General features: G+C 50.6%; 2 protein-coding genes across 11 annotated transcripts; one reads left to right on the top strand and one right to left on the bottom strand.

Moving 5' to 3' along the window:
* Positions 1 to 766: 766 nt before the first annotated feature.
* On the top strand, positions 767 to 12,076 carry slc44a1b (solute carrier family 44 member 1b). 3 transcript variants are annotated; one of them, XM_028415537.1, is made up of 16 exons: positions 1,053 to 1,076; positions 1,432 to 1,521; positions 5,390 to 5,532; positions 6,761 to 6,897; positions 7,471 to 7,564; positions 7,641 to 7,810; positions 7,966 to 8,055; positions 8,142 to 8,299; positions 8,369 to 8,555; positions 8,641 to 8,809; positions 8,884 to 9,040; positions 9,117 to 9,200; positions 9,272 to 9,409; positions 9,531 to 9,767; positions 10,224 to 10,322; positions 11,994 to 12,076. In XM_028415537.1, the coding sequence occupies exons 1-16, from the start codon at positions 1,053 to 1,055 to the stop codon at positions 12,051 to 12,053; spliced, it is 2,037 nt and encodes a 678-aa protein (XP_028271338.1). In that variant the 3' UTR covers positions 12,054 to 12,076. The 3 variants fall into 3 exon arrangements, with proteins under 3 accessions (XP_028271336.1, XP_028271338.1, XP_028271339.1); XM_028415538.1 differs by lacking the exon at positions 11,994 to 12,076 and adding an exon at positions 11,733 to 11,983; XM_028415535.1 differs by lacking the exon at positions 11,994 to 12,076 and having other exon boundaries at positions 767 to 1,076; positions 10,224 to 11,206.
* A 439-nt stretch (positions 12,077 to 12,515) lies between these two features.
* On the bottom strand, positions 12,516 to 22,593 carry LOC114442184 (TBC1 domain family member 2A-like). 8 transcript variants are annotated; one of them, XM_028415527.1, is made up of 18 exons: positions 22,367 to 22,593; positions 20,388 to 21,689; positions 20,191 to 20,302; positions 19,312 to 19,432; positions 19,122 to 19,237; positions 18,744 to 18,994; positions 18,394 to 18,663; positions 18,181 to 18,309; positions 17,641 to 17,751; positions 17,390 to 17,562; positions 17,191 to 17,302; positions 16,900 to 17,100; positions 16,642 to 16,829; positions 16,419 to 16,539; positions 16,161 to 16,346; positions 15,896 to 16,017; positions 15,645 to 15,819; positions 12,516 to 12,761 (listed from the first exon to the last, which is right to left on the bottom strand). In XM_028415527.1, exons 2-18 carry the CDS (start codon positions 21,387 to 21,389, stop codon positions 12,570 to 12,572), a joined length of 3,582 nt encoding a protein of 1,193 aa, XP_028271328.1. In that variant the 5' UTR covers positions 21,390 to 21,689; positions 22,367 to 22,593; the 3' UTR covers positions 12,516 to 12,569. The 8 variants fall into 8 exon arrangements, with proteins under 8 accessions (XP_028271328.1, XP_028271329.1, XP_028271330.1 ...); XM_028415528.1 differs by having other exon boundaries at positions 20,388 to 21,684; XM_028415529.1 differs by having other exon boundaries at positions 20,388 to 21,681.
* Between the last annotated feature and the right edge of the window lie 3,713 nt (positions 22,594 to 26,306).

Here is a 26,306-nt window from a genome sequence, read left to right as displayed (position 1 = left end):
CAGTGCTCTGAGTGACAGCCTGTCTGTGAGGGTCAAAGGTCACTGCTGATGCCTCAACACAGCAGCCGCTTCCTCTGAGAAAATATTCACATCTTGGGTAAATATTGAGAGTGTGAGGGGGTTAATGTTCAGATTTTTGGGTTAATGTTCAGATTTTTGGGTTAATGTTCAGATTTTTGGGTTAATGTTCAGAGTGTGGGGGTTAATGTTCAGATTGCGGGGGTTAATAGTCAGATTGCGGGGTTAATGTTCAGATTTTTGGGTAAATGTTGAGAGTGTGGGGGGGGGGGTTAATATTGAGAGTGTGGGGTTAATATTCAGATTTTTGGGTAAATATTGAGAGTGTGGGGGTTAATGTTCAGAGTGTGGGGTTAATGTTCAGATGTTTGGGTTAATGTTCAGATTGCGGGGGTTAATATTCAGATTTTTGGGGTAATGTTCAGATGTTTGGGTTAATATTCAGATTTTTGGGGTAATGTTCAGATGTTTGGGTTAATGTTCAGAGTGCGGGGGTTAATGTTCAGAGTGCGGGGGTTAATGTCGGTGCAGTCTGAGTCTTAGCTGGTCACTTTTGATGGGTCATGTGATCACATCTACTTTCTAACTTCCAAACATCATTGGTTTCTAAACAAAGCCATGTAACGGGGAAATAGCGCCACGCTGCCGCTATCCTCCAGTCAGTGGTCAGAGCAGGTACTGCAGCTGCAGCTCCGCCGGGAACAATGGTTTGTTCTGCGCTTGAAATTGCGCACGCGCAATAAGATGAATGGCCGCTGCACCTGACGGCCCACCAGGAAGTGTGGCGGACAAATCCTCGGCCGTTAATCCCCGCTCGGTACGGTAACCGGAGGAGGCTCGGTCAGTAACATGCTCAACGGGCCGGAGCGCTCAGTCTGACTGTCGGGACCGTCTCCGCTCCGGGCTTGGCCTCCGGGATCTCGCGGGGCTGCCCGTCCCCCCTCCCCCGCCTGACAGGCACCAGACCCCCGCTGCTGCTCAGTTGAAGCTCCGTGAAGCTCCGTGACGCTCCGGGCACGTCCACCCTGACTGCAATGGGATGCTGCGGTAGCGCGGAGGTAAGCACGGCCTGGCCCGGCCCGGTTCCGTCCGTCCTGCCCTCTTTGTTCTCCTGCAGAGCACCGGCGTTGTTTATTTTTTATATCGTGAAAGGAGTCCCGGTCCCGGGGAACAGAGAGGGCCGAGCTCGGATTAGAGCCAGCAGCTCTCATAATCCAATTACCGCGGGTAACTGTGGCCTGTCCGCGGCACCGCTCCGGTAAACTCCCGGTCCAAAGAGCGTGTTCTGGTCGTTGATGAAACCGAGCCAGGCCCTGGTGGCTGCGTCCTGCCTGTCCCTTCCCGTTAGCTCGGCTCGGCCCGGTCCAGTAGGCCCAGGCAGACTGACTGTGGCCGTGTTTGTGTGTGTTTCAGAGGACAAAGAGAGAATGGAGACCGCTGGAGGACCGGAGCTGCACAGACCTGCCCTGGTTCCTGCTCTTCACCGTCTTCTGCGCCGGCATGGTAACCACCGACACCCCGGGCCCCCGGCACCGGGACACCGGGTCCATACTGCTGCAGCACACTGTAGTGTTACAGACACACAAGCCGTGACAGGGCGCCGAGTCCAGTAACCACAGCCTGACAGGCGGGGAGGACACTGAGGAGTAATACTGCAGCTATAAGACTGCAGCTACACACACTGCACACTACACAGACACACACTGTACACTACACAGACACACACTGCACACTACACACAACACACACAACACAGACACACACTACACACACACTGTAAACACACTACACACTGCACACACAACACAGACACACACTGTACACTACACACTGCACATACTACACACACACTGCAAACACACTACACACTGCACACTACACACTACACAGACACACACTGCACACAACACACTACACACTGCACACACACTATACACACTATACACACTGTACACACACTACACACTACACAGACACACACACCACACACACTGTACACACTACACACACACTGTACTCACGCTGCACACACTGTACACACCCTGCACACACACGACACACACACTACACACACTGCACACACTGTACACACACACTACACACACTGCACACACTGCATAAACCAAGTATAGCAGTTTACTAATAAATACAAACACAGAAGTGATACTTTGATGCCACAGAAACACTGCAGTGTACTGTAGTACTACAGTACAGTAGTACAGTATATACTGCCACACTAACTACACTAATGCTGCATCTGTGTGTTATTTTGTCTCATCCTCCATTTTGAATTTCAAACAGCTCATTACAAACATGTTTCACATGTTCATGCCTCCAACCCCTAAAGATCAATCATCTAATGATCGGCTGATCAATCAGCCGCAACCTTCAGACGGCCAATCTCAGCCGCAGTTTCAGGCAGCACACACAGAGTGTGTAGAGTAGAGTAAACACACACACACACACACACACACACACAGAGTAGAGTAAACACACACGCAGAGTAGAGTAGAGTAAACACACACACACACACACACACACACACAGAGTAGAGTACAGTAAACACACACACAGAGTACAGTAAACACACACACACACAGAGTAGAGTAAACACACACATGGTAGAGTACAGTAAACACACACACACACAGTAGAGTACAGTAAACACACACACACACACACAGTAGAGTACAGTACGCACACACACACACACACAGTAGAGTACAGTAAACACACACACACACAGTAGAGTACAGTACGCACACACACACACAGTAGAGTACAGTAAATACACACACACACAGTAGAGTACAGTACGCACACACACACACAGTAGAGTACAGTAAACACACACAGAATAGAGTACAGTAAACACACACAGAATAGAGTACAGTAAACACACACACACACAGAGTAGAGTACAGTAAACACACACACACACACAGTAGAGTACAGTAAACACACACACAGTAGAGTACAGTAAACACACACACACACACACACACAGAGTAGAGTAAACACACACATGGTAGAGTACAGTAAACACACACACACACACACAGTAGAGTACAGTAAACACACACAGAGTAGAGTGCAGTACGCACACACACACACACACAGTAGGGTACAGTAAACACACACACACAGTAAAGTACAGTAAACACACACAGAATAGAGTACAGTAAACACACACACAAAAGTACAGTAAACACACACACACAAGAGTACAGTAAACACACATACACACAGTAGAGTGCAGTAAACACACACACACAGTAGAGTACAGTAAACACACACACAGTAGAGTACAGTAAACACACATACACACAGTAGAGTACAGTAAACACAGTAGAGTACAGTAAACACACACACACAGTAGAGTACAGTAAACACACACACACACAGTAGAGTACAGTAAACACACACACACAGTAGAGTACAGTAAACACGTAAACACACAGAGTAGAGCACAGTAAACACACAGAGTAGAGTACAGTAAACACACAGAGTAGAGTACAGTAAACACACATACACAGTAGAGTACAGTAAACACACACACACACACACAGAGTAGAGTGCAGTACGCACACACACACACACACACACAGTAGGGTACAGTAAACACACACACAGTAAAGTACAGTAAACACACACAGAATAGAGTACAGTAAACACACACACAAAAGTACAGTAAACACACATACACACAGTAGAGTGCAGTAAACACACACACAGTAGAGTACAGTAAACACACACACAGTAGAGTACAGTAAACACATATACACACAGTAGAGTACAGTAAACACACAGTAGAGTACAGTAAACACACACACACACAGTAGAGTACAGTAAACACACACACACAGTAGAGTACAGTAAACACGTAAACACTCAGAGTAGAGTACAGTAAACACACACACACAGTAGAGTACAGTAAACACGTAAACACACAGAGTAGAGCACAGTAAACACACAGAGTAGAGTACAGTAAACACACAGAGTAGAGTACAGTAAACACACATACACAGTAGAGTACAGTAAACACACATACACAGTAGAGTACAGTAAACACACATACACAGTAGAGTACAGTAAACACACACAGTAGAGTACAGTAAACACACACAGTAGAGTACAGTAAACACACACAGTAGAGTACAGAAAACACACAGTAGAGTACAGTAAACACACACACACACAGTAGAGTACAGTAAACACGTACACACACAGTAGAGTACAGTAAACACACATACACAGTAGAGTACAGTAAACACACACACACACACACACAGTAGAGTACAGTAAACACATACACACACAGTAGAGTACAGTAAACACACACACAGTAGAGTACAGTAAACACACAGAGTACAGTAAACACACACAGTAGAGTACAGTAAACACACAGTAGAGTACAGTAAACACACACACAGTAGAGTACAGTAAACACACACACACAGAGTACAGTGAACGCACAGAGTAGAGTACAGTAAACACAGAGTAGAGTTCAGAAAACACACATACACAGTAGAGTACAGTAAACACACAGTAGAGTACAGTAAACACACATACACAGTAGAGTACAGTAAACACACAGTAGAGTACAGTAAACACACACACACAGTAGAGTACAGTAAACACATACACACACAGAGTACAGTAAACACACAGTAGAGTACAGAAAACACACACAGTAGAGTACAGTAAACACACAGAGTAGAGTACAGTAAACACACAGAGTACAGTAAACACACACAGACAGTAGAGTACAGTAAACACACACAGACAGTAGAGTACAGTAATCACACACACAGTAGAGTACAGTAATCACACACACAGTAGAGTACAGTAAACACACAGTAGAGTACAGTAAACACACACAGTAGAGTACAGTAAACACACACACAGAGTAGAGTACAGTAAACACACACACAGTAGAGTACAGTAAACACACATACAGAGTAGAGTACAGTAAACACACACACAGAGTAGAGTACAGTAAACACACACAGTAGAGTACAGTAAACACACACACAGTAGAGTACAGTAAACACACACACAGTAGAGTACAGTAAACACACATACAGAGTAGAGTACAGTAAACACACACACAGAGTAGAGTACAGTAAACACACACACAGAGTAGAGTACAGTAAACACACACACAGTAGAGTACAGTAAACACACATACAGAGTAGAGTACAGTAAACACACACACACAGTAGAGTACAGTAAACACACACACAGTAGAGTACAGTAAACACACACACATGGACAGTTAGTAATCGAATTGATAACTGTTACTGCTTGATGACAGCCAATCAGAGGCCTTGCTGCCTTCCCTGACCGCCGCTGTGTTTCTGTCCTGCAGGGCAGCATCTGCGGCTTCACCATCGTCACCGGCGGCGCCGCTCGTCTCGTCTTTGGTTATGACAGCTACGGCAACACCTGCGGCCAGCGCAACGAGCAGATCGAAGGTGTGCGGCTGAGTGGCCTCGACCACACTGACAGGAAGTGAGTGCTTCACTGTGATTGGCTGCTCAGCGTGTGACAGTCGGTGTAGTTCTGTGTGTGTGTTTGTAGCTTTGCTGTATTTCAGTGCTGTCTGTCTGTCTGTGTGATTCTGTGGCAGACTGCTGCTGTAGTGTTGCAGTAGTACTACTACATGATTGTAGTTTTACTGAAGTGTCTTAGTGCGGCCCATCCTGGTCATGAATGTGTGGTATGGTAAGGTCACATGATGTCTCCACGTGCACTCTGCACGGCGACAGATAGGTACACTCTTCCTTCAGCCGGGGCTGATGGGAAATGTAGTCTGAAGTGTCTGTAGCTGTCCCTCAGCGAGTCCTCAGTGATGGAAGGACGGGTTGGTTGTAGATCCTGGCTCTTGAGCATGTGGTGAGTTTAGGTTCTGTAGGACAGATCAGTGACTGTGCTGACATTGACAGGGTGACTCATCAGTCAGCCTGCTTACACAGATTCCCTCTCTCACACACACGTCCTATTTTTCCCTGCAGCTCCACCTGCAGAAAGCAGCTGATGTCATGTGGCGTGTAAACAGCAGTGTGTTAGCATGTTAGCTTTGCTGCTCTGGAACCTGAGGAGATCTCAGGTCAGCTGAGATTTCTGCCGTCGTAGGAGCAGTGAGTGTTTTAGGGCTCGGCGGTCTCACAGTATGGACTCTTTGTTGTTTCTCCCACGTCTGCATTCTGACATTCTGCTCAGCTCTAATCCTCCTCTGCTTCTATTTTTACTCAAAGCTGCAGCCAGTCTCCTCAGAACATTATGATTATTCTGACACGCCTGCTCTGAAACTCTAACACAGCTCCAGACTGCTGACAGCTTATTCTGGGATGCTAACCTTGCAGCTGTGCTAAGCTGAATGGACTGATGCTCCTGATGGGATTAACCTGCAGTCACGGCAGGCTGTGGTCAGTTATATCTGTAGAGCAGCGTGTCTGCCACTGAACACATCACTGAGTGCCGCCCCCACTGCTTTCTGACTGATCGTTCTATTTAAATGAGGGATTGTTACACATTAATGTATTCTATAGCACCGCTGTTGTTTATTTTGAATATGTGACCCACTGTTGTCTGCCTGGGGTCAGGCTCTGGGCTGCAGAGCTCACCTGCCTCCTGCCGATGATAGCTCGGGTCCCCGGGACCCGGTGCGGGACAAAGCAGCTTCAGAGAATGGATGGACTGAATGGTCACATTAGCTCTGGTTATTGTGTGTTTGCAGGTTTGTCTTCTTCCTGGATCCCTGTAACATCGACATTGTTCAGAGGAAAATCAAGTCCATGGCTCTGTGTGTGTCTCTGTGTCCCACCGAGGAGCTGAAGACCTACCAGGACCTGAGGAGGTTCGCCATGTTAAATGGTAAGGCCATCACAGTCACATGATGTCAGCACTGAGCACAGCCACAGACAGGTACAAACCTTTCTCAGTGGGGGCTGATGGGAAATGTAGTCTGACGTGTCTGTGGCTGGTCCCTCAGTGGGTCCTCAGTGATAGAAGGACCTCTGGATGTAGAGGAAGCTGTGATGTCATCAGCTGGCTGGATGCTTGCTGTCACATCATGGCGATGATCGAATGTCTGCGGAAAGGACACACAGACAGTACTGAACACACACACACACACACACAGTACAGTAACAAAGGAAGCATTCGTGTGATCCGTGTCATCGGTGCCACTCTGCTCCATTTGTCCTCCATCATGGCCACCCTCTGACTCAGAGCACTCACTGTGTCCAAGACAGGAACGTGTTGAAGCATGACAGCAGACATTTGATCAGGTGACCTCACAGCTCCTCTGGCAGCCATGTTGGTTAAGAAAGAAGCCACTGTCGTTCACACAGAGGGACCAGTTAACGTGTTACCCCTGGTGAGGGTGGTGGAGATGGAGGTGATCAAGGTGATGCATCACGTCTCTCCCTCTGCCGTTTGTTGCAGGCTCGGAGCTGTGTTCCTACGAGTTAGCAGGTCATAAATATCCTGGTCTCCCTGAGCGATTTGAAAAATGTCCCAAACTTCCTGTTCCTCCCAGGTACGTCCATCTGTCTGCCCTGAGTCCTCGGAACTCTCAGTACAGTCTCTGACCTCTGACCTGTGTGTGTCCTCAGCAAGCCGCTGCCAGTGTTTAACCGCTGCACTCCAGTGGACGTGTCCTGCTACGCCAAGTTTGCAGAGGCTGTGGTGACGTTTGTGGGCGATAACAGCGTTCTGCACCGACTGATTGCTGGCGTCGCCGCCAGTAAAGAGATCATCATCGGACTGTGCGTGCTCGCTCTGGGTGAGAACCAGAACCAGTAAACATGTATTAACAGACTCGGGCCGTCCTTTGACAGGACCTGTGTGAACGAGTCCTCAGACATAAATCAATGTACAGGAAATAAAAGTGGATCACATGTGTTTGGTCATGTGACTGACTGTCCCTGTGTCCCTCAGTCCTCTCTATGATCCTCATGGTCATCATCCGTTACATCTCGGCCGTCCTCGTCTGGATCCTCACCTCGCTAGTTGTTCTGGGATCCCTCGGTGAGGTCACTTCCTGCCTGCACTGCTGTGAGGTGAAGTGTGGTGTGTGACGTGCTGTTGTGTTGTGTTGTGTTGTGTTGTCTCAGCGGGGACCGGCGTTCTCTGGTGGCTGTACATCGACCACCAGCTGTATGGAAACAACACTTCCTCCAAGACGCAGAAGGAGGTGAAAGAGGAGGTGGAGGTCAGCAGAGACAGCGGACAGGCGCTGCTCGTCTATGCCGTAGCCGCCACCGTCTTTACTGTATGTACCACAGGTGAACACAGGGTGCGGTGGAACCAGAACCGGGACTGAGTGTGTGTCTGTGTTCAGGTCATCCTGCTGCTGCTGATGCTGTTCATGAGGAAGCGGGTGGCTCTGACCATCGCTTTGTTCCACGTGGCGGGGAAAGTCTTCATCCACCTCCCCCTGCTCACCCTGCAGCCGTTCGTCACGTTCCTCGCCCTCCTGCTCTTCTGGATCTACTGGATCCTGGTGCTGCTCTTCCTCGGAACCACCGGTCAGTCGCTGCAGTCAGGAAGAATGTGTCTCTGTGAAACTGGAAGTTGTTCTGGCTCTAAAGCTCTGCTGTCTCTTCTCTTCAGGAAACCCGGTCCAGAACGAGGAGACAGGTCTGACAGAGTTCAGGCTGACAGGCCCTCTGCAGTACCTGACCTGGTACCACGCTGTGGGCCTGGTGTGGATCAGTGAGTTCATCCTGGCCTGTCAGCAGATGACGGTGGCCGGCGCCGTGGTCACGTACTACTTCACCAGGTGAGCCCTCACAGCTGTAGCCCAATGAAGGCCGGCCTCCTGCCGTGGTCACCAACTCACACTTTGTGTTTTAGGGACAAAAACAGACTCCCGGTGACCCCGATCTTGTCCTCAGTCCTGAGACTGGTGCGGTACCACCTGGGCACTGTGGCCAAAGGATCCTTCATCATCACGCTGGTGAAAATCCCGCGCCTCATCCTCATGTACATCCACAACCAGCTGAAAGGAAAGGTGCCTGATCTAAGCTCGCTGCTGAGTGTCGGTGTCTGAGAACATGAATGAAGTTGTTGTTGTTGTTGTTTGTCAGGAGAACGCGTGCGCCCGCTGCCTGCTGAAAACATGTATCTGCTGTCTGTGGTGTTTGGAGAAGTGCCTCAACTATCTCAATCAGGTACAATGCATCACACTGCCCCACCCCCGCGCCCCGGTTCTGGTCTTACTCGTGTCCGTTGTGCTTCCTAGAATGCATATGCAGCCACAGCCATCAACAGCACCAGTTTCTGCACGTCTGCACGCGACGCCTTTGTCATCCTGGTGGAAAACGCCCTGCGCGTCGCCACAATCAACGCCATTGGAGACTTTGTGCTGTTCCTGGGGAAGGTGAGGTGGTGGCGGGCTGGTCCCCCCGATTCTGACCTATTTCTGAAGATCCGGTCTGATTAGCACAAATGAGCAGCAGGAGAGAGGTGATGTGTAAACATGTCTGAACGTGTCTTCTCAGATCCTGATCGTGACATCCACAGCGTTCGCCGGCGTCCTCCTCCTGAACTACCAGCGGGACTACGCTGAGTGGCTGCTGCCACTGATCATTGTGTGTCTCTTCTCCTTCCTGGTGGCGCACTGCTTCCTGTCCATCTTCGAGATCGTGGTGGACGTCCTCTTCCTCTGCTTTGCCATTGACACCAAGTACAATGACGGCACTCCAGGGAAAGAGTTCTTCATGGACAAAGCTCTGATGGTGAGATCAGCACCAGAGTGCAGCGCCGACACACACACACGCGTCACACAGGCGTCACACACACACACAGGCGTCACACACACGTCACACACGCGTCACACACACGTCACACTCGTCACAGACACGTCACACACACGCCACACACACTTCACACACACACGTCACACACACGCCACACTCGTCACACACACGTCACACACACGCCACACACACGTCACACACACAGGCGTCACACACGCGTCACACGTCAGAGCATGTTGAAAGATCCAGAATCCAGAAACATGACCCACAGCGTGTGAGTAGTGACTGACTGGGAGGCTCTGTTGGGTCTGAATGCACTGTTCTGTGAGGTTCTGTCGGCCCGGTTCCCCTCTGTTCCTCTGGGTTCTGTGCACGGTCCTTTGCTGTGTTCGTGTTAACACCCCGCCCCTAACTGCCTGTGTTTCACCCCTGCAGGAGTTTGTGGAGAGCAGTCGGAGGTTGGAGCGTGCTGTGGAGCGCGGGCGATGCCGGGTGAAGGAGGCGGTGTCAGAGGGCGCAGAGATGAAGCCCATGGTGAGTGACGGCACCAGTGGAGGGGGTGTGACCAGGCGGAAGAGTTCATCTGAGGAGGCAGCAGTGGAGGCGGGGCTGGAGTGGGGCGGTGGGGAATGGGAGGAGCTTCAGGAGTTCCAGGTGTACTACCTGCTGGTGGGGGTGCTTGTAGACTGGGTGCTGACGGAGCAGAGCGTCTTCGTCCTCTGTCTTAGCGAGGATGTTGTCCTCTTCCTCTGCATCTGCCTGCCCACATCCACCCTCTTCCTGTTCGTCAGCCTGCTGCGCGCACCAAGCCCCGCCCCCTCCGCTAAATCAGCTGTTATATCTGCCTCGGTCGCCGCAACGTGCTAGCAGACATGTGCTAACACCTAACTGCTAACTGATGCATGCTAACAGATGAATTCTCTCCTGAGTGTGCTGACTGGATGACCTCATGCATGCTAATCTAAATTATTACCATCATCATCACATCTCCATCACCACCATCACACCCTCAGCAGCAGCCTTTGGGACTAAACTCCTTAATGAGTTTGTGTTTTTTATTTTTTACTTTTGTATGTTTTATATGAAAATATTTTTATACTTTGTTTGTTTGTTTGTTTGTTTGTTTGTTTGTTATGGCCTGACGTTCTCACCAAAGTGCTTTAAAAGGACTCAGCAGACAAAAACTCTTTACCTCATGTTGTTTAAATGTATGAATATAGTCATTAACCATCGGAAGCCCTCAAAACTGTAAGAGCAGGAAAAATCCTGGTAGTCCTTGAACGCATCAGAACTCTTTATCCTGATCTTAAAAAAACAAAGAGTTCACTCCAACCAGACTCAGCACATAAAGTCCTGTCCCCCTCAGCAGGACGCCATGATGGAGTCACATGACCAACACTCAGAGTCTCTGTCTGACCTGCAGCTGATCTCTGTCTGAACACCTGAGTGACTCTGCACACACACACACACACACACTCTGACTGCAGACACACACACACACACTCTCTGACTGCAGACACACACACACACACACACACTCTCTGACTGCAGACACACACACACACTCTGCCTGCAGACACACACACACACACACTCTCTGCCTGCAGACACACACACACACACACTCTCTGCCTGCAGACACACACACACAGAACCCACTGATCATGTGACCAGTGTCTGCTGGGTCCTAGTTTCCTGCATGTCACTCGCCCTCATCGTGCGGTCACAGCAGGAGTTTACAGTCAGGATTTGAACCTTTGATTCCTGACAGTCTGTCCGCCTGTGACCGGACGATGGCTCCATGACGCCATGAAATAAAAGCATTCACCTGATTGGCTCTGCTCCGTCTGTCTGACTCATCGCCTGCTTCTCCTGGCCGCCGTTCCCACGATGGTTTGCTCACATGTGGTGTGTGTTAACCATGTGGACGTCTTCCTGTTTCAGGCTGCGGGGACGAGTTCAGCTTGACCAAAATCAGCCAATGGGACTTCTTAAAAAAAAGAGACATTCCAAATGTTTATTTTTACCAACGTGTAACATGTTTACTATGGTTTCACTCCAGGGAAAACGATATTTTAATAAGAAACTGTAAAAACGTAACAATGTAATGAAGCACTTTATACTGAAGCGCTGCAGATTTTAAACTGGCTGATGCATTTTTTGGTAGTGATGTCCTTTTTTACAAAAGAACTCATCGTCCCTCAGTTGCGTTTTTGTTCGGCTGCCAACACTCACCTGGACTCCATGTTGGATGCATCATCATAGGAACGTGGCCTCAGGGCGCCCGGACCAGCTCCTGTGCAGTCCGCTCAAAGTTGGTCAGTCGTCATGGAAACAAACACTAGAGCAGAAATTTGATTGGCTGCCGGTCGCCTGGTCCAGAGTCATAAACTGCTATGAGCTGCCAGGACAGTCATGTGACTAGCTAGCACTAGTGAGCTAACACGTTAGCATGACAAATATTTCTCTGACATTTACATGAGCCTGCAGCTGTCTGTCGAGTGACATCGTCTTCTGTTGTGGTTCAATAGAGAATGAGCGCCACCTGTTGTTCAGCTGAAAAACAACTATTTACTATTCACTGACTATTCAATATAATCAATCGGTCTTAATGGACAGCCCTGTGATCGTGACATCACAGGAGGAGCCAGCTAACACCAATCAGCCCACGCTGTTAGTCACATGACCCCCACCCTGCAGGTCATGGCGGCCCCTTCTCAGCAGAGGTGTAAAACCTCCACACTTCAACAACCCGAGAAGAAGAAGAAGTGACGGACGCATTCAGACCGTCGGCAATAAAACAAACAGCATCGTGTGACACATCAACAGCAACAAGTCTTCCTGCTTCTGTTCAACACGCGGCGCGCCCATCGGCAGCATCACACCCCTCTGAACACTGCGTGATGATTGGTCGCCTGTCCGAGCCGCCCAGCGTGCCGCCTCGTTGCAGGTTGAGATGTGAGTCCGAGCGTCCTGCAGACAGACACCAGAGACATGATGACACACCCAGAAACACAAGCCGACATCTTTCTGCTCATGTGACCCTCCGACCTTCGACTCGCTGACCTCCTGATCAGCTGATCCGGCTCACAGCACTGTCCCGCCTCTCATTTTATGTTCACGGTGTCATGTGGTTGAAGTCTGTCAGACGGCTCTCTGCCAACAGTCAGGTGTTCACTCGGACCTGTGACATCACTTCCTTCTCTGAGGCTGCAGACGTCTGCGAGGAAGTGGTCCTGATGCAGTGGAGCGCCATGCTCCCTCCTCCTGTCTCAGGTTTAACAGCACTGTCTCTGGACTGACTGAGACATGCAGGATCAGGCCCGCAGTCTGAGCTGGATGGGTCCGGAGGTGGACACCAGCTGATCAGGCTGATGTCATCAGGTCAAAGGTCGACCGCTGACGGTGAACTTTCACTCCACCTGTATCTCCACACATGGGGGCAGCCGGCTGTGACCCATCACGCGCCACCTGTCTGCAAACACCTACAACTTCTGGAGAGGAGGCGGGCACAGTCTCAGTCACATGACAGCGAGGGGCGGAGCTTCCACAGTGAGCACGTCGACTATTTGCACTAAAGACGGAGTTCCTTCCACACTGACTTCAGTTAGAGTAGCTGCAAAGTGTTTTTCATGAATGTGTTAGTAGCTCAAATACTAACACACACACACACACAGACACACACAGAGACACACACACAGACACAGAGACACACACACAGACACACACAGACACAGACAGACACAGAGACACACACACACACACACACACAGAGACACACATACACACTCACACAGACACAGACACACACACAGACACACACACACACACACACACACTCACACACAGAGACACACACTAGGATGAAGAGCAGCAGAGTTCCATTCCACCTCCTGATTGTTGTTGAAGCTGAAACATATCAGATCTTTGGCAGTTCAAACAGGAGCCTCTGAAACTGAAAAGTTATCAATACATAAAGCTCTGATCAATACTTCACACAGAAAAGCCCTTTGGTACAAATCAGAGAAGATTTGATCCATGTTCCTGTTCAGCTTCATGTGGCTTGTCCTATAAAAATACATTCAGGCTGTTGGAGCGGAACCTTCCAGCTCTTTGGCTGCCAATCAATAATCACTGTTCACTACATCCAACCAATCAGCAGGCAGAGGAGCAGCTCTGCTTTCTGATTGGCTGAGTGTGCTGTGGGCGAGGGACGCTCCAATAGGGATGTTTTTATTAGATCACATTGTGATGTCCTCATCACCTGGCGCTGATGACATCACCTGGCGATGGCGTTATCGCCTGGCGCTGATGACATCGCCTGGTGCTGATGACATCACATGTAAATTTCTCTGTCGACCTCAGAGCAGCATTCTTGTCAGCTGAGCAGCAGCGAGGAAAGATCAGGAGGAAACAGGAAGTGAATCAATTTACTGAAGGTCGCTGCTCACACTGCATGTAATATAATTTCAGTTGACTGGCGGCCATCTTTGTTTTTATTTGTAAACTTGAAAACTTTACAAACATGTTCTGCAGATTAAATGTGAAATGTAATTAATATGAATATTATAATGCGCCTTTAGCTAACATGCTAACACGCTAACATGACGGTGTATTCAGGAGGTGAACTTGTACTGCAGCCGACGCAGCCTGTCAGGTTTATTCAGAAAAGATGGCTTCCTCCTGAGTCGGTGATGTCATCTCAGTCGGTATGTTACTTCCTGTTACGTTGTTCGGGTGCTGAGATGAAAATCAAGGTTTATTATCCTCATCTTGACAAAAAGCTGGAGCTCAGCTGTCTGGGTTTATAGTGTTGCTAATGGCAGATTGGTGTCCCGCCTCCAAAGACATCGCCATGGTAACAACCTGTTGCGCTCCTATGATCCGATTGGAGCGTCTCTCAGTCCTCTGGACTTTTCCAGCATCAGTGAATGAGGCGGTCCGAGGACCGTCCTGCTGGCCCTGAAGGCAGCAGATGAAGGGCCGACACAAAGTGCATGTTCATGTGTTCATCGTGTTGGGTGTGAAAATCTGCCGTTAGTCAGAGACAAAGGTCTCCATGACGGACAGCTGCATAGCAACAAGCTAAGAGTTTAGACACAGTTTAACTGTCAGGTGTAACACTAGTTTAGCTTTCTCTGCAGTAACGGTCAACAACTTTGGTTTTTTATATCTATGGTTTCTTATGTATATTTGTTTTTTAAGAAAAATAATAAAATGCAAAATTTGAATCTGTAAACTGTGTTTGTGTTGTTTCCATATTTAAGTAGAAATATGGGGTTATTGATTCATCCGCCACTCAGCTTAAAATGCACTAAAAAGGATGAGTTCTAGCTATAAACAGCTTTTGTTTTAAAATCTATTGTAAACAGAAAGTGAAGCTAGCTATGCTAACTGGAGGTGTGTTAAAACATTAGTACAACGTTAGTAAAACATGAGAAACAGAAACATCAGTGCTCACACCACAGTGGAAATGAACACTTCAACAGGCTAGCTGGTGTTAGCTTAGTGTTCAGTGTAACAAACTGTGTTAGCATTAGCATGGAGCTAACCATTCGGACTGGATACAAACAGAAGTACACACATACAATCTATCAGGTAAAAAGCTCCAGTGGTGACGGGGAGGTGACTAAAGGCTCGTGGATCGCCCGCCACTAAACGCTGATGTACCCACTCTCTCGGAGCAGCCGGGTCAGGGTGTTCCCTCACCAATCGTAGGGTGCTCATCCCAAAGTGACTAGCATTATGTCCATGACATATTTACCTACAAGTACTGTGTAACACATTCACATGTTCTCACATGTTCACACAGACTCTGGACGCTCTGGATCAGAGCTCCTCATCGTCCTCGCTCACCATGTTGTCAAGCTCTTTGTCTTTTCGCTCCGTGCTCTCCGTGACGAACGCCTTCTGCTGCTCCTCCAGCTCGCGCAGCTCCGCCTGCAGGCGCTCCAGGTGAAGTGCACGCCGGTTCCTCAGGAGGCGGCGAGGGAACGGGTTCATGTCCCCGAAGGCGATGCTGGTGAGCCTCCTGCAGGAAAATCATCATCATCATCATCATCATCATCATGTGTACCTGCAGTTCTGGGAGGTGGATCGGAGCTTACCTGCCATCAGAGATGGTCTTGGTGAAGAAGCGCAGGTATTGGTAGATCTCCACGCTGTCGTGGATCTTCAGGATGTCGTCCTCTTTGTATTTGAACAGAGCCAGAGCGTACCGGAACATCACCTGCAGCACACAGAGTGCAGCTGACGGACACACACCTCAGAGAGTCACACACCAGGACAGTGTGGTGTGTGCAGGCATTACGTCTACATGGTTGTTGTGTTCAGGGGTTGTCTGTATTGTTTTCGTGGTGCGTTCAGGCGTACCTTGGTCCCCTCGTACAGGAAGGCATCCCACAGCGGCAGCAGGATGTCACTTGGCAAACTCTCCACAAAAACCACCAGAAACCAGTTGAAGGTGATGAGGGACACGTCGATGCCGTGATCTTCAAAGTGAGCTGCTAACCGGGGCAGCTTTTCTGCCAGGAAGTCCTTCAGCACCCGCTGGTCTGCCTGAACAGAGACTATCGATTAATGACGCTGATCATGATAACTGAAGGCCAGCAGGTGAAGGCGCCGCCTCACCTGAGAGGCCACCAGGCTCTTGGTGTAGTAGTCCTGAGGCATAATGGCTTCCACAACGGTCACCAGACACCAGAAGGCGTCCTCTTCACTCTGGAGAACCAGCAGAGCGATCGCGGCTAACCTGGTACACACATGACCCTGTCACATGACAGTCTACGTCCACTCTTAACGTCATATGTAAAAAAGGACGGGGTCCTGTTGAGTGTAATTTATGTGTGAGTACCTGTTGAGGCCCTGACAGTAGCCGATAGCAGGGTTCTGCCAGGAGAAAGCCAACAGGACACGGCGGAGCTGCTGGAGGGTGGAACTGGATGGGGAGGAGAAATGCTGATTGGTTGTCAAGGTGCGGTGGAGGTCCAGCTGGATCTGTCTGGAGGCAGGATGAGGAGACATCCGGCTCTTCTCACACAGCTGAAACACAGCAGCTGGGTTACTGTGGAGCAGGTGCGGGTCATACACGGGTGGTGTCAGGCCCCCATACCTGCTGGTAGCGCTGCGGGTGGCGCTCTCGGGTGGTCCTGGTTCTAGCTTGGACCAGCCAGCGCCACACTCTCTTCCGGTACTCCCGTGGGATGCCACCCCGTACCAGAATTTTGAGCTCTGGGGAGGGACAGAGATCATCATCTGACCTGCCAGCCAGGTATTGCGCCCACCGGCTCAGCAGGGGGCGCTCCACACACTCCTGCAGAGACACATAGGTTCTGGGGGTTCATATGGGCCTGCCAGTAAAACGCAGACCATGTGGCCGCGGCCTGCAGCTGTGTGTTCAGACCTGGTGCAGCAGGTTGTGGGAGCGGATCTCCAGCGCCTGGATCTTTGCCAGCAGCTTCATGTCCTCCACCTCGTAGTCTGGGATGATCTTAAAGCCATACTCGTCGTGATCCCTTGACACAGCACAGGTTAAGTCACAGCTGGTCACATGTTTCATACCATTAGAAGTTTCATTGGTCGCTTAGATTTCCACTGATTACCTGTCTGTGTCAAGCTTCATGACCTTCTTGAGCTCTCCCTTCAGAGCGTCCTCAACCATCTTCTGAACGGCCTTTTGCTGAGCCGGGTCCAGAGATTTGGTCTCCTGCAGCTTCCGCAGGACTCCCAGGTAGCGACTCTCCACCTGACAGTTGGTGGCTTCCAGGTAGGCACACTGCAGCCAATCAGAGAAGAGCAATCAGAACTCATGCTGTCAGTGAAAGGTGAGAGAAAGAGGTGCAACGTGACCCACCTTCACCATCAGACTCTTCTCCTGCTCAGAGCTGGTCCTCCACAGTTTGGTCAGCTGGTAGATCTCGGAGTTCAGGAACTTGTTCTGGGTCTTATACGCCTCAATGTCATCCTGAAGACACAAACACATTAAAGTCTGACACTTTGAAACACATCATTTCCAGGGACGTGTCGTCAGGCCGTCAGCTCCTCTGTGTGGAACCAGTCATGAGTCCATCTGTCACCAGTCCTGTCTGAGTGCCCTAAAAACTAAAGGAGAACTCTTTCTACATAATACTAAACCTTCTAATGTTAGCTAGCAGCTAATTTAGTTTAGTAATAGAGAAAAAGGCGCTTCTCAGTCAGCATACTGGTGAGGAGGCCGTGGCACTGTGGACCAGGTAAAGAGGAGGGCCCATCCATGAGTGGGAGGGGCTTCAGGAGGACAGGGACCTGTGGTTAAACTGGGCTTCATGATGTGATTTTGTGCCTTTCGGTCTCAGGTGTCAGACTTGTTGGGTCCCCGTCACCTAAACTATCATCATTTTTAGTGATTTGTTACCTTCAGGTTCTCCACGTCCTGCTGAAGTCGTCTGAGGGTCTGAGACTCCAACCTGCCGCCTGAAGACAAGTCTGAGCGCCGGGGGTCGGACAGACAGGCGGTCACCTGATCAGACAGCTTTATGATCACCTGACAGGAAAGAGTCCCACAGTGAGCTCAGCAGCGGCTCCTCTGCAGTCAAACATCAGCAGTCCACCTCCGGTTCCTCCTCACCTCCTGCTTGGCGTTGTTCTTCTCCGTCAGCATCCTCACAGCATGCTGCAGCTCCGCCAGCTGGACATCTCTTTCTGCGAGACTCCTCCTCGCTGCCTCTGCTTCCATCCTGGCCTCCTCCAGCTGGGTCTGCAGGTTGGCTGCCTGCCGCTCGCGGTGTCGCAGCAGCTCCAGGCGGTCCTGCTCGCCGTCCACCGCCAGAAACTCTGCACAGGTGCGTTTCTCCAGCTGAGCGGCTTCCAGGGCTTTGTGGAGGATCCACACCAGCTCCTGCACAGGACACCGAGCAGAAGAGTGTGTGAGAGTTTCAGTCAGACCGACAGCAGTCATTGACCTGATCAGCTGATCACCTTCTGAGCTTTGACCTCCTCCTTCAGCATCTGTTTCTCCTGTTGCAGCCGAGCCATTCGGTCTGAGGACGAAGACAACGTGCTCCTGCGGAGGACCGGCATGGTGGACGTGCTGGGTGTCTCTGTTTTCCTGCTGCGTCTGTTGAACAGCGATGGTGACTCCCTGTCCTCTGCTGGAGACACCTGACCCCCCGGATCAGCCAGTGGGATGGGATGGGGCAGAACTGGAGACTCAACAAGAGTCCTGGGGGCTGAAGGAGCAGACATGGGACAGGAAGGGGTTAAAAGGTTCTCACACACAAACAAGTGATCAAAGACACGTCCTCAGTCCCAGAGACTAACAGGACGTCAGGTGGTACTGTGCAGTGTGCGTCCTACACGCTGTGCGGCTGCTGTCGCCGGCGCCGCCTGGGGTCCACGCTGGATCTTCTATGTGAAACACGCTCTGACTCCACTCCTGAGACGACCTCTTCCGCAGACTGTGGACGGAGTTTCTAAAAACAAAAGTAAAACTTGTGAAGGACAACAACAACAAACAGAGCTCCAGGCGTCACACTCATCGCCTCACTGGATCTCTATGAGCGGGTGCTTGATTGACATGTTGGTGAGCGGCATCCGCTGCGCTGCTGTGCTGGCCGCCCCCTCTCCCACCAGACCCAGAGGGCTCTTCAGCGCCGGCAGGAAGTCGTCTGCACAAACAGGAAACAGAGATCAGAAAGGACCACACAGTGTGTGCTAATCTGATGACTGATCGTTGGCTGTCAGTGATCAATCAGTGATCAATCAGCACAGCCTGAGCACAGAGCAGCAGGATTGTAGTGAGCTTTGCAGCCTGCAGGGGGCGCTGACAGGCTGTTTTGTGTGGGGGCTGGTAAAAGGCTTCTCCATCAACAACGGGCTGAAACAGGAAGCTGCCGAACAAGTCAGGACACGAGCAGAATGCCTGAGAGCCAGGTGAGCTGTCAGACCTCCTCGTACTGTGACACGTTACAGCAGCTCACGAGGTCTGAGGTCTGAGTCTGAGGTCTGAGTCTGAGGTCTGAGTCTGAGGTCTGAGTCTGAGCCTCCCAGCAGGGCTCTGTGTGGACACGCTGCTCAGGGGGGGCAGCATCAAAGAATCTCACATCCTGTTTCCTGTTGTCCCACCCCTCATTACACATTAAACATGTTCTGGTTCTCTGAGCTGTGACCACTTCACCCACCAGGCTGCACCGTTTGTTTACTGCTGCTGTAGTCATGGCAACGCCCGTTGGTAAGCGGTAAGCCGGGCTGATGTCAGATTCATTCTGACTCAGAGTTTCAGAGAACAGGAGGAGCGACTTCCCAACACTCACTGGGGGGGGGGAGGGCAGAGGACACGCCCACTTCCTGAACATGTGGCCAAAACAAGAACAACAGAAAGTTCTGAAGGAGGAAGAAGTCCTCATCAGAGGGGGGTCTGTCTCACCTGCAGTGTGGCTGTTGTTGGTCGGGTCTGAACAGCTGGACCTCTGTCTGTGCTGCCAGCGCTTCACCTGCAGCTGCTGCAGCCAATACAGCATCAGCTCCTGGGTCATGGCCTGGAGGGGGAGGGGTGAGGAGAGAGGTGGGGGGGGTTAAAGCTGTCCAGAATGAAGACTGAAGACTTCCTGTGTGGTTCCTTACTTTGAGTATGAAGGTGCGTTCGGTGGTCTTGATGTGGAAGGTGCCCTTCTCCGCCTTCAATGGATAGGTGAAGGTGGCGCCACTGAGCTCCACCCGGCCAAGTGGCGTTACATCCTGCGGCGTGCGGTAGTAGAACAGCTGGTTCTTCTTCTCCTCGTAGGTGAACCAGCGCTGCTTCCAGGCCCTCAGAGGCCCCCCCTGCTTCAGCAGGAAGCCACAGAGTTTGGGCTCAGGTGTAGAAGAAGCAGGAGGACAGGGTGCTATCTGGTCACACACCTCACCGGTGAGGGGTGGAGCCAGATTTACTGCTTCCGTTGGACCCGGGTGGGTCTGCTGGTCTGCAGGAGGCGGAGTCTCCAGGTGAGAAAGGTCGTGGTGGCAGTGGCGCCCCTCAGCTGTGTTTGAAGTGAGATCATCTGGAGGTGGTTCTGAGGGGTTCTGCTGCTTCTTGGACTCAGACACATGGAACCGGAGCTCTTTCTGGATTTCCTGAATAAGGGTTGAATTGAAAACAGCGAAATCCTCCATGGGAGGAGGAGGAGGAGGAAGAGGAGGAGGTGGGTCCTCTTCAGTTTCCTGCTCTATGAGACAAGAGTCCTTGTGGTTTTGGTGGGGACAGTCTGGTCCTTGATGGTGGTTCCTCTGATCAGATTTGGGCTGATCTGGTCCTGTTTGTACTGGTTTAGCTACCAAGTGTCCTGGTTCTGGCTGATCTGGATCATCTTCCGGTGAATCCTCTGGCTGTGGTCCCACAGTGGGGGGGGCGCGTTGGGTTGTGTGTTGGCTGAAATCTGGCTTCTCTGGCTCTGCAGCAGTCCGCTGGGACTTTGTACTGCTCTGGTGGTTCTGGGACCCAGGCGGACTGGCTGTGCTCCTCCTCCGCTCTTCCTCCCTGCCGTCTGACATTTGGTGGTCTGGTTGCAGCGGCCCCTCGTCAGCGTGGGCAGGAAGTGAGCGAGACGAGGCAGCGCTGGGATTTCCTGCTGAGCCACTTCCATCCATCCTGCTAAAAACAGCACGCGGCCAGCAGGAAGGCGGAGCAGGAACCTCGGCGATGGCGGAGCCTCGTGTGGACCGAGGGGCCGCGGCAGGTTCAGAGATGATGCTGCAGACGAGCTCTCTGGTCCTCCTTCTCCTTCTTCCTCCAGACGGAGTGGGTCCAGGTTCAGACCCTCACACAGGTTCTCATCCAGAACCGGCTGCTGCAGCAACAAAGGCTCTTTGTCTGAGATCATGTGACCGCTGCCCTGGAGTGCTGAGGTCTTACTGCACGCGCTCCATCAGGGCCTTCATCCTGCTGGGCTGACGGAGCACACACAGCTCAACAACAACAACAACAACAACAACAACAACATGAAACAGCAGAAAGAGAGGACGCACAAACACAGAGAGACACACACACAGCTCAACACAACACACACACACAGCTCTCTGTGTGTGTTGTTGCACACACACACAGAGACACACACACAGACACACAGACTGACACACACACACAAAGACACACACACAGACACACAAGAGACAGACACAGACACACACACACAGCTTAACAACAACAACAAAATGAAACAGCAGGAAGAGAGGACACACACATACAGAGACACACAGACAGACAGACAGACAGACACACACACACACACAGAGACACAGAGAGACACACACAGACACACAGACACATATACAGAGACACAGAGAGAGACACACACAGACAGACAGACACACACACACACACACACACAGACATATACAGAGACACAGAGAGACACACACAGACACACAGACACACACACACATATACAGAGACACAGAGAGAGACACACACAGACAGACAGACAGACAGACACACACACAGACACACACAGACATATACAGAGACACAGAGAGACACACACACACACACACACACACAGACATATACAGAGACACAGAGAGACACACACACACACACACAGACACACACACACACAGACACACACCTGAGGGGGCGTGGCCTGAGCACACCTTGCTGTCTGATCCTGTTTGATTAGCAGCTGTTAGGCTCGTGTGGTGACGCAGCCTGTCCGCCCGCTGCCTTCTTCTTCTTCTTCTGTGGTTGTTGCTTCTTCTTCTTCTTCTTCTAAGCTGGTTCGGTTCGGTCCAGACTTCTTCCTCTCTCTTCCTGCTCAGTCCCACCCGCCGGTACACTCCTTTCTGCTCCACATCAAACAGCACACCGCAGGACTAGACGCACATCCGGTAACATTTCACAATAAGAGCTCGTCACCAAATGAACATTTTCAAAATAAAAGACAACAAGAACGTATCAATAAGTGTTAGGAGGTTCTCTCAGGGATCAGACCTGAACATTTCCAGACGTTCACACAAAGGCTTAACTCTTCCATACCCAGAAACACTTCCTGAGTTTCTAAACTATGGTTATGGTTGTGTCACGTGGCCTATTTATAGAATGGTTCTATAGTAAGAAATAACATCAGGAACATTGTTGTCCTCCCACATGACCACTAGGTGGCAGGACAAACCAACTCTACACACACAGCATATCACCGAGCAGCACACCTCAGTAAGCTCCATTACTACAGTTTATTTCATCAGGTTTGTTTTTGTGATTCAAGCAGACTTTGATTTAGAAACACGTTTGATTTGCCTTTTGAATTTTGAGCCACCTGTGTTGTGGTTGTCATGTGACTTCCGCAGAAGAACCAGGAAGTGTGCTTTGTTCACCTGTGTAAAATAAATGAGACATGGCGGAGCGACAGTCATTTCACCGTCCGCCTCGACGAGTACAACAGTCTCTTGTCATTTCTCAAGAGATGAAGAAACTGAGAGAGAATATAAGAAGCCACTACACCTGGTCTCCGGTCGAGTCCATAAACATCTGTGAAAAACCTCCTTAAACACATCTGTGAGACGCTTCAGGAGCATCCTCTCAGAGTGATGCTGAAAAACTCCTCCAGGCTGTTGTTGCTTCTGGACTGGACTCCTGCAGCTCACCATGTCAGGATGTCCACATCACTGCATGGACAGCTGGTCCAGAGGCAGCAGCTGGAGTTCTGACAGGATCATACCTCTGCTGTTCCAGCATCTCTTCACTGCTCCCAGTGGCTCAAGAACACACTTCAAGATCCTTCTGCTCACCTACAAGGGTCTACATGGACTAGCTCCATGATCTCTGCAGGACCTGATAGAACCGTATGTTCCTTGTGGGACACGTGGATCAATCAATACCACACATGCTGCAGAGCTGCAACGTGATTGGCTGGCTGGATAACTCCACAGCTGATTTTTACGATACTTTGAATGTCCCTGCTTCTGGTAGACCTAACAGTGTGTGATGCTCTGAGTGACCAGCAGGTGGCAGCAGACCTTCATGTCGTCCCTCAGTGCTGTGTTTGAAAAGAAGAAACAAAGAGTTGAAACGTGGCGTCCTGTCAGCTTCTGACCTTTGCTGCATTTATTGTGTGCTTGCAGGACACGGGGACCAGGTAATGTCCTCTGCAGGCCCCTGCAGCTCACTGAAGCAGAGAAAAATGAATTAAAGCGGTGTGAAGAAGCTGCCAACAGGAACAGAGCCGGCGGGCCGATGAGGCCCAACAAAGAGGATGGATTTCAGAGAGGAGCCCAAACCTTCCTAAACCAGTTAGTCCTGAGAGCTAATCTGCTCATCCGGCCTTTGAAGCACTTCAGGGGGAGGAAAACTGATCAGCCAAGTGTCCGACTCCTAAGTGACAAAATGCCCCGAGGGGACACACACACACACTCTGTCTGTGGTGTGGACAGCTGCAGACCACCGTCGAGTTCAACACAAGTCCAAGACCAGACCTGTAGGAGTCCAGAGGCTGAAAACCTTCCACTGTCAGAAAACTCGTTTCCATGCTTCATTTCTTACAGAAAAACGTTGGCTTGTTGCCGTGGTAACTGAAGCAGATAGGAAGGGTTTTCCTGGTAAAATGAGAGCTTCCATCTTGAGCTAACCCTGACCAGGCTCTGCCACAGGAAGTGACAGGAAGTAAAATGGTCCGGGTGGACGGCGGGCTGACTGTCCTGTCCCTGCTCGGCCTCTGTGAGGTTTTCTGGCTGTGGACTGCTGCCTGTGATGTCTCACCATGGAGGCTCACCTGTGCTGGTTGTTACCATGGAGCATGAGAAACAACCTGCTGTGGAGTCATCTACCCACAATGCACTGCTCAGCTGAGTCTGGTCACATGGACAGACCTCCTGTTCACAGCACAGGGAAAACAGGCAGAGCTCAGACAGACAGGCTGAAGACGCCGTCAGTCTGTGTCCTGTCCTCTGTCCAGCGTGTTGTCCCCCTGACCCTGCTGCTCTGTCTCTGCAGACTGATGAAGGACTTTGTCTCCTGATAAAATGCTTTTTGCTGCTGATCTCTGTGGGCCTCTTCAGCCCCGCTCTGTGTCTGCAGGACAAAGCAGTGACCCTCCATCTCATTAAGAGCTCTTCACTCTCAGCCCGTCCTTTCTCTGTGCCGTTTGTCCTCAGCATTATCTGTGAGCTGAGAGCAGATCATCGGCGCGGAGCCTCCGTGAACAAACAGAGCTTGTTAAGACCTGGGCGCTCCCACAGGCTCCTTCACATGTGTGAAAGGATCCCACAAGGATTCATTAAAGCTGCTGATGAGCCGCGGTCAGAAAGTCCCTCATCACTTTGTCCCTCAGCACATTTCTGCAGGGAGGAGCTGACAGCTGCTGCTCCGTCTTCAGGGCTTTAACCTGTGAACTGGTCAGGCTGAGACCACAGACCCACGTCTGATCCGAGCGCTTCCAGATGTGTCAGGAGGAACTGAAGACACGTGGGGACAGACAGAGGACGCTCAGTGACCACATTGTACATAAACACAACAAACTGTAACAGATCTACACTGTGTTAACCATGAGGACAGGAGACACACTGTCTCCTACTGATGCATGATTGTAAAGAGAGGAGGTTTATTTCCCTGCTCTGGGACTGTCAGGGCAGAGGTCGATCCCGGTGATCACTCTCCGTCCACCTCAGAAGGGACTGAGCCGCTGGGAAACGATGAGTCCACTCCACCCAGCAGGAGGACAGGGGGCCCTGTGGATCCAGACCAGGAAGGTCTGACCGAGCCAACACCAACAGCGCCATGCTGCACCTGTGTGTGTTGATTATGGTGTCAGACAGTGAGTGTGTGCCTGTGGGTGTAGATCACCTGTGTGTGTGTGTGTGTGGTGTTCATGGTGTCACACAGTGTGTGTGTGTGTGTGTGTGTGGTGTTCATGGTGTCACACAGTGTGTGTGTGTGTGTGTGTGTGTGTGTGTGTGTGGTGTTCATGGTGTCACACTGTGTGTGTGTGTGTGTGTGGGGGGGGGTTTAATGTCACTGGTTCATAGATCAGCTGACTGACTGGGGCTTTACAATATTCCTTCTTTATGTGTGTTCAAATCTTCAAACTTTCTCTCTCACACACACGATGACAGACAGTTGTGTTGGACTTATGGACACTTGTAGGAGTCTCTGTCCAATGGGCTTGCTGTGTTCTGGGTCCAATGAAAGCCCTGCTGGAATAATCCTGCTGATGACCTTGCTTTGTCACACGAGGTCTCCAAGTCTGAGTGTGTGTGTGTGAACAAAACAAAAGCCGTAAAGGAATAAAGGTTCACATTAAATCCAGCACACTGCTCGTCTATACAGCGACCTCTGACCTCTGCAGGGGGCGGGGCTCCAGCTAAGTTTTACAGCTCTTAGAAAAACACACAGGCTGGAAACAGGTGAGCCGCAGAGAGGGCTGCTGCTTCACCTGCTGCAGGCGGAGGACAGACAGCAGACAGGACAGAGGACAGGAGGACACACAAGACATGGACACAGACAAAAATATAACAAACAACACAACAAACAATTCTCACTGAGCTGCTCCACAGAGCCTCACACACACACACAGT

Source organism: Parambassis ranga, chromosome 10, assembly GCF_900634625.1.
Source record: "Parambassis ranga chromosome 10, fParRan2.1, whole genome shotgun sequence".
In the NCBI taxonomy this organism is placed as follows: domain Eukaryota; kingdom Metazoa; phylum Chordata; class Actinopteri; family Ambassidae; genus Parambassis; species Parambassis ranga.
This window is presented reverse-complemented; position numbering and strand designations above follow the sequence as displayed.

Bases quoted from the DNA above. Each gene is read 5' to 3' on its own strand.
- slc44a1b (XM_028415535.1), top strand. From the start codon at position 1,053: ATGGGATGCTGCGGTAGCGCGGAG. The intron at 5,533-6,760 runs GTGAGTGCTTCA...GTGTGTTTGCAG, and splicing joins CTCGACCACACTGACAGGAA to GTTTGTCTTCTTCCTGGATC. The intron at 9,041-9,116 runs GTGCCTGATCTA...GTTGTTTGTCAG, and splicing joins ACAACCAGCTGAAAGGAAAG to GAGAACGCGTGCGCCCGCTG.
- LOC114442184 (XM_028415527.1), bottom strand. From the start codon at position 21,389: ATGGATGGAAGTGGCTCAGCAGGAAATCCCAGCGCTGCCTCGTCTCGC. The intron at 18,664-18,743 runs GTGATCAGCTGA...TGTCCTGTGCAG, and splicing joins AGGAGGTCAAAGCTCAGAAG to GAGCTGGTGTGGATCCTCCA. The intron at 16,018-16,160 runs GTACGCCTGAAC...TGTGTGCTGCAG, and splicing joins TCCTGTACGAGGGGACCAAG to GTGATGTTCCGGTACGCTCT.